Below are 17,374 nucleotides of genomic sequence, written 5' to 3' on the forward strand. Positions count from 1 at the left end.
GCTCGCGCGCGCGCGCGCGCACACACACACACACACACACACACACACACACACACACACACACAGACTTATAACCACCAGTTATAATCCAGTTCCAGGAGATCCAACACCCTCTTCTGGTCTTTGTGGACCATGTGTACGGACAGACATAATGCAGGCATAATGCAACACACCCATACTTAAATAAACAAAAATTTAAATAAAACACAGTGAGATAGCACCATCCCAGTTAGTTACAATAGTAGTCTACTTTTATCTCTGTTGTAACAAATACATAGCGGGGAAAGGGTTTTTGTGGCTTACAGTTTCAAATTGCAGTCTCTCACTTTGGGGAACTCAAAGAAGGAACCCAAACAACAAGCCATATCACACCCGCAGACAAGAGCAGAGAGAAGCTGTTCACATCCTCGCTTGCTGGTGCTTCACAGCTAAGTTCCTCCTCTCGTATATTGTCCAGGATCACCTGCCCAGAGAATGGTACCACCCCCAGCGGGCTATGGTGCCATCCCCAGCGTGCTATGGAGCCACCCCCAACGGGCTGGGCCCGCCTACGTCATTTAATAATCAAAGAAATGTCCATAGGCCAATCTCATAGTTTTCAGGCCATCTCAGATTGACAGTTAACATTAACTAGAACAGAAGTAGAGAGAGAATAGGGAAAGGAGGGGAGGGGAGAGATCGCAAAAGGTGTACATAGTATTCAAGTACATTGTGTGTCTATATCACAATAGAATACCTTACTCTGTCCAGTTAATATACACTGATGATTAAAAGGAAGGCTGAGTCAGTGAGCTTAGTTGGTAAAGCACTTATCATGCAAGGGTGAAGACCTGGGTTCAAGCCCCAGACCCCTTGTAAAGACAAGGGCGTGCTTGTCATCCCAGCGATGGTGCAATGGGAAGCAGAGACAAGCAGATCCCTGGAAGCCTGCCAGCCGGCTAGTGTGGCCTACCTGACCAGGTCCAGGACAGTGAGAGATCTGTCTCGAAAGAAAACTGGAAGACACCTGAGGAATGACCCCTGAGGATGTTTTCTGGCCAACACACACATGTGTACACGTGTATACTGACACCATGACACACACCACTACATGCCCCCATACAAAGTTATTAATTAATTTAATTAAGTCCAAAGACAACGAGTACTGCTAGTAAAATAAAGAGATGTAGAGAAAAAAAAAAGATTTTTTTTTTTAAATTTTTGCTTTCAGTGTGTGCATGCATGTGCACGTGTGTGTGCTGTGGTAAACATGTTCCGGTCAGAGGACAGTTTTCAGGATTCAGTTCGCTCTTCTGTCGGATGGGTCCCAGGGATGGTGCGCTTCAGGCCATTGGGCTTTAAAGCAAGGGTTGCTGAGCTTGCTCGTCGATCCCCAAGCCAAGGGATGTCCAGCACACTGTAATGGGGATGGGAATTTGTAGTCACTGTGGGAACACCAAGAGTCAGCTGACAGTGAGATGAGACTTCCGAGAGCCCCTCCCATCCGTGGAGTCTTGCTCTCCTCTCTCCTGCCCGCCGCAAAACCCACCATTTAGCAAAGCTCCATCTTCTCCCAGAATGCCTCTGCAGTGCCTGCTGCTGTCCCAGAAAAAAAAAAAAAAAAAAAAAACAGATGCCCATCTTCTTGGACTGGTGTCTCAACTTTGCCTCCAGAGGCTCCCACGCTGAGCAAGTTCAAAAGGGCAACTCGGTGGGGGTACGGACACAGTTCATCTCCCATAGGTGAAGCTGAGCGCTCTGTCCCCTCAGCCACACAATGGGTCCTGGTGACCATGGAGTATAGCTGAAAACAGCCGGCAAGACATGCATTAAGTTATCAAATCCTTGTCACGTACACGGAATCCCATTAACCCCAGGACGGATCAAAATGCTAGCTAGAAGTAGCCAACCCTGGCGACCCTGAAGAATCGGTCCTCCTTGTCGCATGGAGATTTCTGTTATGGGTCCGCCCACTGGAACAATTTTCTTGGCGTCTCATCAGAGGAGACAAGATCTGACAGGATGAGGAATGGACGTTGGCTGTGCGAAGGCTGCAGCCCAGTCTGCGCACGCACAGCACCACTGGCTCCATTTTCTCTGAGTCAGGGTAATCACGCTTTACAACCGAGAAACTATGCTATTTAGGAAATTAGGGTACGTATGAAAACAAAGGCAGGATGGGGAGGGTGAAGTAGCTGCCAGAAAGATAAACCGTGATTCGTGCTTCCTGGCGGAATTGTTGAGACTTTGGATTCCGCTGGTTATTCATCAATGCAAATTTGTATTTCAATTATTATTTAATTTTTAAATTATGTTTGTATGTTCATGTGCACATGCGTACAGTGCCTGCCAATAGAGGGTGTCAAATGCCCGGCATTTCGTGAGTTGCCTGATGGGGGTGCTGGGGACAGAACTCACGTCCCCGGCAAGAGCAGCACATGCTCTTGACTCCTTAAGCACGGAACCATCTCTCCAGCCCGGTTCGTAAGTTATTAAGCCAATTCTTTATCACAATCCCTCTGTAAAGAATAGAAAAGGATCAGCCTAGATATAGTGGGAGGGCCTTGGTCCTGCCTCAAAGCAATGTGCTAGACTTTATTGCCTTCCCGTGGGAAACCTTACCCTCTCTGAGGAGTGGATGGAGGTGGAGTGGTGGGGTGGGGAGGGGAGGCAGGTGGAGGGAGCAGCAGGAGGGGAGGGAGTGGGAACTGGGATTGGTATGTAAAATGAGAAAAGATAGTTTTTTAAATAAATTAATTTTTAAAAAGGATAGAAAAAGATCAAAACGTCTGCGAACTTCACAGCTGGATGAAGATCAGGGGCCTCTTTGGCTTGTTCCCACCTCTTGTAAAACAATACCAAAAATCATGTTTGTGAGGACAGAAAAAAAAATCTCCTGAGATTTGAACTCAAAGGTTTGTAAACAGAGCTGAGCATGGTGGAACAGGCCTGCTGTCTCAGTACTCAGAGGTTGGGGCAGGAGGATTGCTATGAGTTGGAGACCAGTCTGTGTTACAGAATGTAACGAAATTTTAGGGTCTGGCTTGATAGCTCAGCAAGTAAAGACATTGGCCACCAAGCCTGAGTAAGGACTTGAATTTGATCCCAAGGGTTCAAAGGAGAGGGTCAACTCTTGAAAGTTGTCTTCTGACCTCCCCGTGAGTACTGTGGTGCAAATATACACATATATTCACACGCCTGCACACACATAAATAAATGTAATTTTTAAAAAAATCTGAATACAAAAAATACTGCCTAAGCTCAAACAAGCGTATTCAGCCTTTTTACACAAGGAAAAATAAAAAGTATTACACCAAAGAAACTAATGCAGCATCCTCCCTGGATCCGCTTTGAGCCTAGGAGCAAAGTTTGCCGTTTTGATCATGCTGGCTTCCATTGTCCATGAATGAATGGCACACCTGTGCCGTCCACCTCTCAGACACTGTGGGATCCAGACTGTCAGCCCTTGGCGGCGGCAGCAGCAGCAACGGCTGTCAGTACGCAAGAGATGACATTTCGGATCCCCGGTCCTAGGAAATACACAGGACACAGTGTTAGGCAAGCCAAAACAAGACAGCACTAGAAAGAACTGTTTAAACATTTAAAAGACCATGTTGCCTTCATCAGCCTTGCCACAGGCTGCCTGTTCCAAAAGATTTCTCAATGTGAAACTCGTCCCCAAGCGGGGCTGAGAACTGAATGGAAGGGGAGAGGTCAGGGAAGTTTGCAGTATCCCAGGGCAGGATCCACTTCCATGGACAGTGGGAAGCAGATTGCTTTCCAGGAGAAAACCAAACGAAATGACTCAAAGTTCAGTGAGGCTGTTCGCCTCTGGATACTAAATCCTTCAAAAGCTGGGGGCTTCTCAAATTTCAACAGCTTGCAGTTCAGAGTAAGGACTGCCGACAGATCTTTAAATCTCATTGACCGACCAGTATAGCTAAATAAATGAATTGAGGTTTCAGTGGAAACCCTGTCTCAAAACAATGAAGTGGAGGGTGATCAAGAGAGACACCCGATTAGACCTCTGGCATCCACATGCACACACATACACATATATACATGCAAATACACACATATTTACACTTAAAGACATACATACACACACCACGCAGGCCCAGAAAGCAAATTCATGGTAGATGTTGGCAGGGAACCTAACATGTGATCATTAGAAGGTCTCAGCTCTTTCCTCACTGTGGCTCTCCTCCCTTCAGTGGGTAGCTTCTGAGTTTGACCATGTGGTGGGGAACGGGATGGAGTCTTCGAAGTTACAACGTTGACTCCGAAGCCACCGATGGTGAATGATGAAAAAGAAGAGCCTATGGCCAAGCCAGCAAAAGGGGAGGCTGCAAATGGGGTGCCCAGGAGACTGTGATGCCCACACTTTGGTTGCTGTCACTAGCCAGAAGCAGACACTGCCTATCACTAGTAGAAGGCATCCGATCCTTCTTACACAGCTTGTCATATGTTGCTAAACTGGCTCATAGACGGAAGGGCATCACTGAGGCCTATGCTGGCTAGTTTTAGCTGTAGACTTGACACAATCAGAATCATCTAGGAAGATTTTCTAGATTGGAATGTGGGCGTGTGTATGGGAGATTTGACTTGTTAGTTAACATAGGGGGACGCAGCGCATTATGGGTGGGCACCAGCCTCCGAGGAGTTAATTCTCTAACCCCCACTGCACACTTTGGAGGCCATGGACCATAGGAGTTATGAAAGCAAGCTGATATGGAGTGAGCATGCGTTCATTTCTCTCTTTGCTCTTGGCTGCGGATGTGATGAGCCTGCTTGAGTTCCTCCCTTGACTTCCAGGAAGCAGCGGATTGTACCTTGGGGAACTGTAAGTGGAAATAAACCCTTTCTCCCTACTCGGCTTTGGCAGAGCGTTTTCTCATGGCAACAGAAATACGGCTAGAACGGAGACCCAGAGTGAAGTTTCTACTAAATAAAGGGACTGGAATCTACCATTGGCTCAGGGTAGGGGGGAAACACCCTGTTGAGGGCTGTGTTCATTAGAGTCCTGGAGACTTTATGACATCAACTGATGGACCTCACCAGCAGGGGGCGTAAAGCCGCTAGACCCACAGCGACTGGGGTCGTAGAACAGCTCTGAGAATCCAGGTCTTGCGGGAACCTGTACTGGTCTGTGGCCTTTGGTTTGAGAGGACGTAGTCCATTGTGGTGGGGAAGGCGTGCAGCAGGAGCGTGAGGCAACTGGTCATGTGGCCTCCATCGTCAGGAGGCAGAGAGAGATGGACGCCGGTGCTCTGTTCACTTTCGTCTTTTTAGCCAGTCCAGGACCCCCAGTCTAGATAAGAGGATGTCACCCTGATCCAGGGCAGGCCTTCCCTCCTCGGTTAAGGCTCTCTGGAAACATGCCTGCAGACACACTCAGAGGTGTGCCTCCAACTGTCCAAGTTGGCAGTGGCAATTAAACATCGCACACTGTCTAAAATCTCTATGGAAACGGGGACCAGAGAGATGGCTCAGTAATTAAGATTGTAAATGCTCAACTAGAGGACCCAAGTTCTGCTCTCAATTTCCGTGTGGGGCAGCTCACAACTGCCCAATATAACTTCAAGTCCAAGAGTCCTGTCTATCTCAACTGGCCTCCGTGGACACTGTACACCACATACACACACACACACACATACACACACACACACACACACGAGATCAGTTTTTTAAAAAAAAATATGTAAATACCAGCTTCCAAGCCCCAGCATACACTCTCAAAGCTGTGGCCTTTGGCGTTGAAGGATGGAATTAACTATAATTCGCTCTCCTGTGGCTGAACACAGATTATCTATAATTACACTCCAACAGCTGCTTTCTAATCCTCAGCAAAACGCACACTAAATGGCGGTAGAAGGGAGGATAATATGCGTAGATAGGAAAGTGAATACAATGTCATCACCCACCTGCCTTCCGGAGACTTCCATGTGAAGATGTTAAGGCAGCTTGCAGCCCTTTCCCGACATTTGCTGTAGCATTCGGCCCTGAGGAACCAGGGAAGGTTGTGGGCTCCGTCAGTGGGCTCCTGGTTCTCTTACCTTCCTAGCCCTGGCAGCATTTCACACAGAACGCTGGCCCTCATAAACGTGTCTATGGTGTTGGGTTCAATGACCGAAGGCAAATTGTTGTAAGTTTACCATCAGGTTCTGGGAACACAAAGAGCAATAAAATGCTTCATGTCGCTGTAGGGGAAGGGAGGAGGGTCTGCTTGGATGGACGCCCTAGTTACCCTTGTGCGGCTGTGATAAAAATACTGGGACAAGGGCTGGAGCGGTGGCTCAGCGGCTGAGAGCATGTACTTCTCTTTCGGAGGACCTGAGTTTGTTTCCCGAACCCATGTTAGGTGGCTCACGACCAACTGTAACTCTAGATCCAGGCAATCTGATACCATCCGCTCGCCTCTGCCCAAGCACATAGACACACATAAATATTAAAGTTTATTTTTCAAAATATCATGATAAAAGCAGTCAAAGGAAGTCTTTTGACTTACGTTTAGAGAAACATTCCACCATGGTGGCGAAGTCAAAGCCACAAGGCACGTGGCAGGCAAAGTCAGGAAGAAGAAAGCAGTGAAGGCGTGTGTTCAGCTCTCTTTCTCTTTGCCATTGTTCCCTGGCCCATGTTCAAGATGCACCTTCCACACATCAGCTGAGCCAATCAGGACCATCCCTCACAGACAATCTCAGAGCTAACATTAATGTAGAGCACTGGTTCTCAAACTTCCTAATGCTGCAACCCCTTAACACAGTTCCTCATGTTGCGGTGACCCCCCACACATACCACACACACCATAAAATTATTTTCATTGCTGCTTCATAACTGCAATTTTGCTACTGTTATAAAACATAAAGTAAATATCTGATATACAGGGTATCTGATATGCGGCCCCTCTGAAAGGGTCATTCAACCCCCGAAAGAGTCACAACCCACAGGTTGAAAACCACTGAGCTAAATGATGTTTCAAGCATGCCAGGAGGCATATCTCTCACAATTCTGGATCCTATGAAGATGGCAATTATTAAGCATCACAGTGTGGATTCGAGTTCTGAGGAATATCTAATGATGTTTTTAGGTTTTTGTGTCCAGAATGAAAAAAAAATGTACTAGAGATACACAGTTAAAAGTAGAAATAGAGGTGGTTTATTAAGAAAAGGGATCCAGGCCAGTGAGATACATCTGCTTGTAAGGACACTTGCTAACAAGCCTAATGCCCTGAGAACAAACAGTCTCCGGAACTCAGATGTTCGAAGGAGAAAATCAACACCCACGAGTCATCCTCTGACCTCCACCTGCACTGTGGGACATGTGTAAGGACACACACAAGCAAAAAATAATTTTTAAAGTGAATGGCACTCCCAAAGCTGAGAGTGGTCTAGCAGGGTGGGCAGAGGGTATCCACCTAAACATGCTGGTCCAGGAGACGCAAGACTCATTTCCTTCAAAGATGCCTCTCCCATGGGCTTTTCTCGGACACTCTGATCTGCGTAGCCCAGGTGGGGAAGAGATTCCAGTCTATGCCAACTGCTTCTTTCATGGGCTGCTCTTAAAGTTTTATTATCTTTTATTTACTCTGCATGTGTGCACAAGTCCCACAGTGTGTGCGGAGGTCAGTGGACAACTTGTGGAGTCAATTTTCTCCCGCGGCCTGTGGGTCGCAGGGAATGGAACTCCTGTACGTAAATGCCGTCAGCTACTGAGCCATCTTTTCAATCCTTGGTATATTAATAATCTTGATGCTGTTGTCCCCGGCCTCCACCACAGCACAAAGAGAGGAAGGGATTTGAAGCAGGAACAGGATTTTAGGTGGGAGAAGAAGGAGGGAATGGAACAAAAATGAAGGGATTTGAGGGAAGAGGAAGGCGGAACAAATAGGACTTAAACACGCATAAAGATTACATGGGACTTTTTAAAATCTAACACAGGAGCCTGATCATGTATGACAATAGCATGCCATTCCACTCGGTGGTAAATCCATAATGATTTTTTTAACTGATAATAAGTTCAGGCCAGTATGATTCTCCTCTCTCTCATATAGCTTGTCTTTTAAATACAAAAGCAACAACAATAAAAAAAGAAAAAGAAACCCTTTCAGTCCCTGGTCTCTGCTCAATGAATCTGGCTGCTTTCAATAATGCCTTTCTTTCCTCCTCGGAATCTCGTGTCACTTACCAAGGTTCATTTTAATTCCTCAGCCTGCACGAAGAGAAATGACTTGCATCGACCCAACCGGCAGTAGAATCTAGATGTTTAGGGGTTCTCGCCGCTGCGGTACTTAAATTGAGATATGTCTCAAGATTTGCATTTGTAAATCCTGTTTCTGAGAAACTGTAATAAATAAAGCCCCAGATTGAAATTGAATTTTTGTAAAAAGGAACGTAGGAGGAAAGGTACGGTGCACCCGTCTAGGTGTGGAAGAGAAGATGTGTTTAAATGGGTCCCGGGGAGACACAAAATACTGGGGGTCATTACCAGTGGCAGGGACTGGGATGGGCAAGTGTTCCCAAGGAGTCCCGAAGAAGAAAGGACAAACAAAACAAACAATTTTCTTAGCCAGACACCTAGTTGGTTTTTAGTCATATTTTATCAAAACATAGAAGGCTAAAATTTACCTAGACTTAGATGACCCAATGGGATTATCTGTTCATGAGTTTTGCATCGAGAGATCCGTCGACGTTACTTTCTATTGTTATTGTTATTAGTGTGTGTTGTTGTTTTGTCCACGACCCAGGACCTGGTGCAGCTGACACAGCCGCTTTACCGCCAAGCCCCGCCCCAGCACTGAGGGGATTGTAGGCAGGTGTTCTACTACTGAAATACACCCCAGCCCTCTTACATTTTCCTTTGAGGAAGTCTCATTAAGTTGCCCAAACAGTACTTGGAACTCTCTGTGACCTCTCTGCCTCCATCTCCCAAGTATCTAGGAAGGCAAAAGTGTACCGCTAGGCCCCGCTCACTGTTGCTTTGATCCGTAGAGATGAATTTAGATGGATTTCAGAGTGACCTTATCATGGACACAGACGACATTTGGGAGAGACGGTCCTCAGATGTCAGAAGTGCACACCCTTAAGGGAAGGAGGAGAAAGCCCTGTGTGTGTCAACATCTTTAGGGCTAGTGTGTGAATGGGGATCCTGGAGAAGAAGGTGGGGTGAGCTCCACACTGTTCCCAAAGTCTCAGTAGACTGTTGTAAAGTCGGTGACATCCTGTGTGTCTCACAAACATCAAGAATGTCACATAGGCTGGGCATGGGGCTCAGTGCTAGAACACTCACCTAGCTTTCACAGGGCCCCAGGTTCTGTCCCTCACCCTCCAAGAGATGAGGTGTTCATTACAACCTGAAGTCCTTCACTATTACTTAGTTCCAGGAAATGAATGAACCCCCCCCCCACACACACACACACTCACCTTTCCTTAAGAACTGAGCGTGATATTCTTTATAAGTTTAATTTTGTGTGTGTGCTTGTGTTTATGTTCATGTATGTGCCTATGGGTGTGGAGGCCAGAAGACAACCTTGGGGTGTCCACCAGATGTTGTCACCTCTTTTGTGAGACAGAGTCTCTCATTGGCTGGAGCTTACCAAGGAGGCTGGGCTGGCTGGCCAGTGAACACAGGGGCTCCTCCTGCCTCCACCTCCCCATAGCTGGGATTGCAGGTACAAGCTGTCAGACCTGGCTATCTCCCAGGGCTGAACTCGGGGATTCATTCTTGCATGGCAAGTACTTTCCCAACTCAACAACTAGCCTCAGCCCTTACATTTATTAATTTCTTAAAAAGATATATTTTTACTGTTTTTATTTATGTATTCACTTATGAGTGAATACCACTTTTGTGCAGGTGCCCACAGAAGCCAGAAGAGAAACACACACACACACACACACACACACACACACACACCACAAAGAAAAAAGGGAGATAATGAGAGAGATGACATCAGAGGAATCACAGCCAAGTTCTCCCAAAGGCCTGAGCTAATAATAACAACAACAAAGTAGCCAAAGGAGAAATTGGACAAGCCAGACATATTGAAATGTATTGCTTACTTTTTCATCGCTGTCGCCAAGTACCTGACAAGAATCAACTTGAAGAAGGGAGGGTTTATTGTGAGTCACAGGTCAGGGATTCAGTCCATAGTGGTGGAAAGGCATGGCGGCAGGAACATGAGGCAGCTGGTCATGTTCCTGAACATGGTGCTTGGCCACATTCTCCTTTTTATCCAACCCAGGACCCCAGCCCATGCAATGGTGTCACCCAAGTTCAAGGTTAAGCCTCTCTTCCTCAGTTAACCCAGTCTAGAAACTCCCTTACAGCCATGCCCATGGGTTTGTCTTCTAGATGACTCTAGATCCATTCAAACTGACAGTTGTATTAAATGTCATAGTGAGCTTTGACTGTCAACTTGCTGCAGCTAAGAGTCATGTGAGAGTAGAAGCATCAACTGAGTAATTGCCTAGATGAGACTGGCCTATGGGTCTGTCTGTGGCGGTGGGGGATTGTTAATGTAGGAGGGTCCAGTCCACTGTGGGTGGCACCATTCCCTAGGCAGGTGGTCCTGGGTTATATAAGAAAGCTATCTAAGCTTGACCCTGTGAGTGCACCAATAAGCAGTATTCGAGTTTCCTACTTTCAAGTTTTTTTTAAAAATATTTTTTATGGTTTTTATAACTTTATTTTATGTGCATTGTGTGAAGGTGTCGGATCCCCTGAAACTGGATCTTCAGACAGTTCTGAGCTGCCATGTGGGGTGCTGGGAATTGAACCTGGGTCCTCTGGAAAAGCGGTCAGTGCTCTTAACCACTGAGCCATCTCTCCAGCCCTGCTTTCAAGTTCTTACTAAAGTTCCTGTCCTGACTTCTCTCAGTGATAGGCTGTGACCTGGAAGTGTAAGCCAGATGCACCCAGTTGCTTGGTCAGACTGTTTTATCACAGCCATCGAGAGGAAACTAGGACCTATGCTAAATGTGTTCAATCGCTCTGGGATAGCCTCTGCTGCACTGATCAAGTCTCTTGCTTACAGGTGTGGCTCTGTGGCGGCAGCATGGAGGTCCTCCCATGCTCGCGGGTGGCTCACATCGAGCGGAAGAAGAAACCCTACAACAGCAACATCGGCTTCTACACCAAGAGGAACGCGCTCCGGGTAGCCGAGGTCTGGATGGACGACTACAAGTCTCATGTGTACATAGCGTGGAATCTGCCTCTAGAGGTAGGAGCAGGCGCCTTTCCCTGTCAACCTAGCAAAATAAGCTTGGCACTCAGGCAGACCATAGATCCCCTTAAATAAGCCAACAGTTCTTCCATTGCCAAGGCTAACAGACGCCTGTGTGTTAGATCCTCTTAGCACCAGGGCAGCCATAGGAAGGCATTAATCCACTTACAAAGGTCTTGTTGCCGTGTTAATCCAAATCTGCCAGCGACAAGCCCTTACTGAAAGCTGTGACTCTTGCTTCCAACCTTACCTCTCTCATACATTCTGCCTGTGGCTCCAGGAAAATCTCTGGCTACTACAGACTCCCAACAGGAACCCCATTGCTGTACCCACCTGCATCTGAATCCCACCTCTGCCTCTTGATGGATGAAATCTTCACTGACCACTTCTCAGAGAGTAACAGTAAAATGAGATGTTGCCAGGTCTTCCTTCCCCGTTTCATTAGGCGGCAACAGAGCAAGAGTACAGTTGAATGTGTACAAGGTTTGAGTGAAAGATAAACCCGTATAAATTGTATCATTGTTACAGCCCCCCCCCCAAGTACCCATGGTTGAACCTCGGGGCTTCTGTATGCTAGGAAAGCACCCTTCAGCCCCTCCCTGGGGGATTCTAGGCAGGTGCTCTACCACTGAGCCACACCCCAGGCCCTCACTGGGGGATTCTAGGCGGGGGCTCTACCACTGAGCCACACCCCAGCCCCTCACTGGGGGGGTTCTAGGCAGGGGCTCTACCACTGAGCTGCACCCCAGCCCCTCACTGGAGGATTCTAGGCAGGAGCTCTACCACTGACCTACATCCCAGGCAACTCCCTGGGGAGTTCTATAGAGGGGCTCTACCACTGAGCCATGACCTCAGCCCCTGGTCCTGGGGAATTCTAGAGAGATGCTCTACCTCTGAGCCATACCTCCAACCACTGTTTTTTTCATTTTGAGACAGGGTCCCACTAAATTGCTCAGGTTGGCCTTGAATCCCTCACCAGGCTAGGCTAATCTTGAACTTTTGACCTTCCCACCTCAGCCTCCCATGTAGCTAAACCGACACTGTAGCCCCATCCCGCCTCACATTACAGGTGTTGAACTCCATCCTGAAGAGTTGCTCCCCCCTCCTTTTGCACTGCATCGTCACTGAACGTGTTGTGCCTTTACACATGTTTAACTTACCCTTATTTAGTCTACGTAGGGGAAAGGATGCGACAGTGGGCATCGTCTGGAGGTCAGAGAACAGCTTGTGCAAGAGGGCTCTCTCCTTCCACCAGGCCAGTCCTGAGGTGGACCAGGGGTCATCAAGCTTGGCAGAAAGCCCTTCTACTCACAGAGCCATCTTGCCAGCCCAAGCTTTCACATATTCCTGTTATGTAATGTTGGGTAACCTTTGATGAGCCCTTAGTCCATCCCAAATGCTTGATAAATTTCTTATTTACAACAGCTCGTTTAACCTCACGACAATGAAGAGATCCACCTAGACTTTCTACATCTGTAGAACGTTAATTGTTCAGTTGTTCATACTCACCCCCCTGGGCCCCAGTGGCAAACAAATGGAGCACAGAAAGATGCTTAGGCTGTCTTAAACAGTCTGTAAATGCGCTGTTCTGCCCATTTTACAGACAAGAGACTTGGTAATTTGGGAGGCTCGTGGCACTTGTTTAAGATCTTACACAAAGCTCAGGAGCAAGAATGGGAGCTCAGGGTCCGAGAGATGGCTCAGTGGTTAAGAGTGCTGCAGCCCTTGTATAAGACCAGAGTCCAGTTCCCAGTGCCCATTTCAGGTAGCTCTTAATCACCTGTTATTCCAGCTCCAGGGGATCTGTTGCCCTCTTCTGGCCACCAGGGGCATTGCATGCATGTACATATTCTCACATACATACATACACATTAACTAGGAGTAAATTTTCTTAAATAAGGAATATGAGAATATTTACTCAAATTATCAGGCAAGGGAGTGAACTCATACCCCTGGAGAGCCAGTGTTAGGGTATTTATGTTTTCTAGAGAAAACTCTAGAATGATAAGTTTTATCTGTCTTACGAGTTACTATTCCTTTTCTAGAATAAAACACCCAACAAAAGCAACTTATGGAAAGATCTTGTCAATGTTTTGTATGTTTTTTTTCAAGGCAGGATTTCTCTGGGTAGCTCCCAGCTGTCTTAGAACTCACTTTGTAGACCAGGCTGGCCTCAAACTCACAGTGACACACCTGCCTCTGCCCCTGAGTGCTGGGATTAAAGGTGGGCACCACCACACCTACTTAAGAATGTTTACTGTGACTCAAAAATGTAAGGGTCTAGTCCATCATGGTGGGGAAGGCATGGTGTCAGGAGCCTGTGGCAGCTGGTCACATGGCATCCACAGTCGGGAAGCAGAGAGAGATGGATGCCGGTGCTCAGCTCACTGTCTCCTTGGTATTCATTATGGAACTCCAGCCCATGGGATGAAGCTATCCACGTTCAGGGTGGGTCTTCCTTCCTCAAGTGGACCCAGTCTAGAGACCCCCTCATAGACATGCCTAGAAGTGCCATTCTAGATCCTGTTAACCTGACAGTCAACGTTACCTGTCACTCTTCAAGTCGCAAGAGCCGAGTTCTGGTCACTCTTGCCCAGTGCCATGTCCTACAATCCCCGCTTGGCCCTGGGGTGCTTGGAAGGACGTTTTAAAGACTAGAACTCATAGACAGGACTGAGCACCCCGGTGAATACCTCATGAACACCGTGTTCAAAATAACAGACTTGGGAGAATTTGGGATTTGTGGTTTTCACTTGAAGGATGTTCAGCCAATAAAAGTTATACAAATTATTCTGTGGTCCAGAAAAAAAATTTCTAAATCTTCTTTTGGGGGTAGCATTGAGGCAGTCTCTTTATGAAATGAGTCCTGGATGGTTGGGAACTAAAAAATCCTAAATCTGAACTGAAATAAAAACATATCTGGTCCTAAGGCATTCTCTTCTTCCTTCCTCCTTCCCTCCCTACCTTTCTTTCTCCTCTTTCCCACACTTCCTTCTCCTCCCTTCCATATCTACCTTCTTCCCCTCCCCCCACCTCTTTCTGTGCTTTGACAAGATCTCACTGAACAGCCCAGGCTAGTCTCAAATTGTGACGCTCTTCTCTCAGCTTCCCGATCCTGGGATGACAGGCCTGTGCCACACTCCCAGCCTAAGCCCTGGGTCAGACGAAGCACATGCACACTGTAGATGCTGTCCCTCCTCCCTGACATACAGACTATGACCAACTTCTATTTATAAACTTACATAATAAGAGACCAACAGCAATGTCTAATAACAAGATAGCATGATCAGAACAAAATCCTTTGATGAAATTTACTTCAAATTTATAAATTGTTTGCTTCTGGAATTTTCCATTTGGAATCTTTGGACTGTGATTGATCATAGGTAAGTGAAGTCAAACAACATGGAAGAACAGTTGGTTGGCTGGTTCCAGATCACTAGGCCGTAATTATGAATGTTATCTTGCCATGCTTTTAACAAATAACTAATTTCAGCCAAGTGTATAATCCCTACACTGGAGAAATGGAGGCACCAGGATCAGGAGTTCAAGGTCATTCATTGACCTTGACGCACAGCCAGTTTGAAACTAGCTTAGACTACTTGAGATCCTGTATTTGAAAAGAGGAGGAGACGGAGGGAAAGAAGGAGGAGGAGGAGAAGAGAAGAAGAAAAAGGGGCCATTTTCTGCTAAGTATGTTGGCACTAACCTGTATTGCCAACACTAGAGGAGATGAATCAGGGAGGGTTATGAGGTCAAGGCTAGCATGGGCTATATATTATGAGGTTATGACTCAAACAATCAGACTAATAAATTAATCATGGCAAGTATATTCAAGCAAAGAGCTACATATTGTTTTCAGGCTTGCCTTGAAGTATTCATAAGTCTGATATTTAAAGAATTTTTCTAGAGATTGTTCCATGGGTAAAAATAGCACTTTTACTGTGGCAGAATGAGGACCTGAGTTCAAATCCCCAGCATCTATGTAGAGCCAGCCATAGCCACTCATGAGGACCTGAGTTCAAATCCCCAGCATCTATGTAGAGCCAGCCATAGCCACTCATGCCTGGAATTCCAGCATTGAGGGGAGGAGACAGGCAGATCTTGGAGTATTTTGGCCAGTGGGCTTCAGCTTCAGAGAGATTATGTGTCAACACAAGAAGAGAAAGATGAGGTTGAGAATGATAGAGAAAGACAACCAGTGTTCTGCTGTTGGCCCTGCATATGATGTATAGGCACACAAACCACACACACAGACACACACACACACACACACAACAACATAAATATACCCTACACAATATAAACACACCAGCATCTATACACACACAAAAATACACAAATACTTAAATACATTCACAGACAAACACACCCCTACACACAGACATCTACATGCATCCACACCCACTTAAAATCCTTATCTGAGGACTGAGGAAATCTTGACAGAGTAACTACTTAGCTGTTCTCAGTGCCCCCAAATCCCACCTGACTTCCCTTCCCAGCCTGGCCGGTGTCCTTTGACTCACAGTCGTCTTGGGGCTGAGACCGAGGCTCATATTTCAGATACTTTATTTCCCCTGTCACCATCCAGCAACCCATTACAGGTTCATTTCAATAAAAGCAGAGTGAATTATTCATCAGAACATCATCACACGGAAAATTATTTTCTCCCCTGCATATAATGAGCTTCGCAGAGTGCCCACAAAGAGGGACGTCACGAGCAAGGGAAAGACGAAGGAGCCTAGACACATTTGTTTTCTTGTCACCCAAAAACAATTCCTGCAATAATTGTCTTGGATAATCACCGAGGGCCTGTGAAATAGAAGAATCCCAGAGGGGAGGTTGTTGCTATCCTTTGTGTCCTGGGGTCCTTAACCCTAGGGGTGATAAAGACAGAGACCTGTCTAGAGATGTCTGTCCAGTCTTCCTACATGTGCTCCACGGGGCAGGTATATAATCTCCAGCTTAGGTTTAAGAGACACGGTACATCTGCTGAGGCCAGCCTTCTGAGCACTACTGGGCCCTGGGCAGGGGATGTAGCTCAGTCAGTCAGGTGTGTGCTAGAACACACAAAGCCCTGGGTTCTTTCCTTTATGCCACATAAACCAGGTGTGGTGGTGCACACTTGTAATCTCAGCACTTCAGAGGTGAAGACAGGTGGATCAGGAGTTCGAAGTCATCCTTAGCTATATAGCAAGCTCTAGGCTAGCCTGAGCTACTACACAGGACCATATGCAACAGTTGGTTTTTAATGTCAGCTTGAGACAATCTGGGAAGAGAGTCTTAATGGGGGGATTGTCTAGATCGGGTTTGCTTACAGGTATGTCGGGGGGGGCATGTCTTGATTTTTAATAGAGGTAGAAGACCCACCCTGGAAGTGGGTCACGCCATTTCCTAGACTGGACCATGGACTGTGTAAGAAGGCTAGCTGAGGCAGCAGGGCTGCATTGTTTTCTTTGCTCTGTGGATGTGACTGGCTGCTGAGTCCCTGCCTTGACTTTCCCCCAAATAAAGAATGATAGCCTGGAGTTATAAGCCAGATAAACCCTTCCTTGCCCAAGCTGCTTTTGGTCAGGGTGTTTTATCACAGCAATAGAAATAAAGCTATAACACTCCTCAAAAAAGAAAAAAACAAAACCAGTACAGGCTCCGCTCCAAATCTCCTAGATTCTCTCTCTAAAAGTAACTCTGTTCGCACAAGCCCCTGGCTTGGGTTCCATGCTACTAATGCCCTTTGTCTCTCTGCTTGCAGAATCCAGGAATCGATATAGGTGACGTCTCAGAAAGAAAAGCATTAAGGAAGAGTCTGAAGTGTAAGAATTTCCAGTGGTACTTGGACCACGTCTACCCGGAAATGAGGAGATACAATAATACTATTGCTTATGGGGAGGTAAGGTGGACCACACTCGAGGGACAGCAGAGCCTTCCTCCCTTCCTCCCCTCGGTGATGCCTGGAGGTCCAAGGCTCAGGCAGGGATGGGTCTGTGGCTGTCTTCTCTGCCCAAGAGATGAAGGTTTTGAGATGTTTGGACACTGAGGGCTTCTGGGCCATGTAAGTAGAGACACTGAGCAGGAAGCTGGACACAGCAAGAGCCAGGGAGCAGAGGATATGGCTCAGTGGTAGGGCACTGGTTTAGCATGCTCTGCTTGATTCCCTGGGTTAAATCTCCAGCGACA

At 46.8% G+C, this 17,374-nt stretch overlaps 1 protein-coding gene and 1 long non-coding RNA gene across 2 annotated transcripts in view; one reads left to right on the top strand and one right to left on the bottom strand.

Moving 5' to 3' along the window:
• The window catches only part of Galnt17 (polypeptide N-acetylgalactosaminyltransferase 17), a 419,016-nt gene that overhangs the window by 380,363 nt on the left and 21,279 nt on the right, over positions 1 to 17,374 (top strand). Inside the window, exons 7-8 of the mRNA XM_050166139.1 lie at positions 11,012 to 11,197; positions 16,950 to 17,087. Coding sequence (XP_050022096.1) covers positions 11,012 to 11,197; positions 16,950 to 17,087 — 324 coding nt within the window. The remainder of the gene's footprint in view (positions 1 to 11,011; positions 11,198 to 16,949; positions 17,088 to 17,374) is intronic.
• The window catches only part of LOC126516017 (uncharacterized), a 64,986-nt gene continuing 53,528 nt past the window's right edge, over positions 5,917 to 17,374 (bottom strand). Inside the window, exon 3 of the long non-coding RNA XR_007595987.1 lies at positions 5,917 to 6,143. This is a non-coding gene — a long non-coding RNA (uncharacterized lncRNA). The remainder of the gene's footprint in view (positions 6,144 to 17,374) is intronic.

This window comes from Alexandromys fortis, unplaced genomic scaffold (assembly GCF_014885135.2).
Source record: "Alexandromys fortis isolate MF-2015 unplaced genomic scaffold, M_Fortis_MF-2015_v1.1 scaffold_151, whole genome shotgun sequence".
Classification (NCBI taxonomy): Eukaryota; Metazoa; Chordata; class Mammalia; order Rodentia; family Cricetidae; genus Alexandromys; species Alexandromys fortis.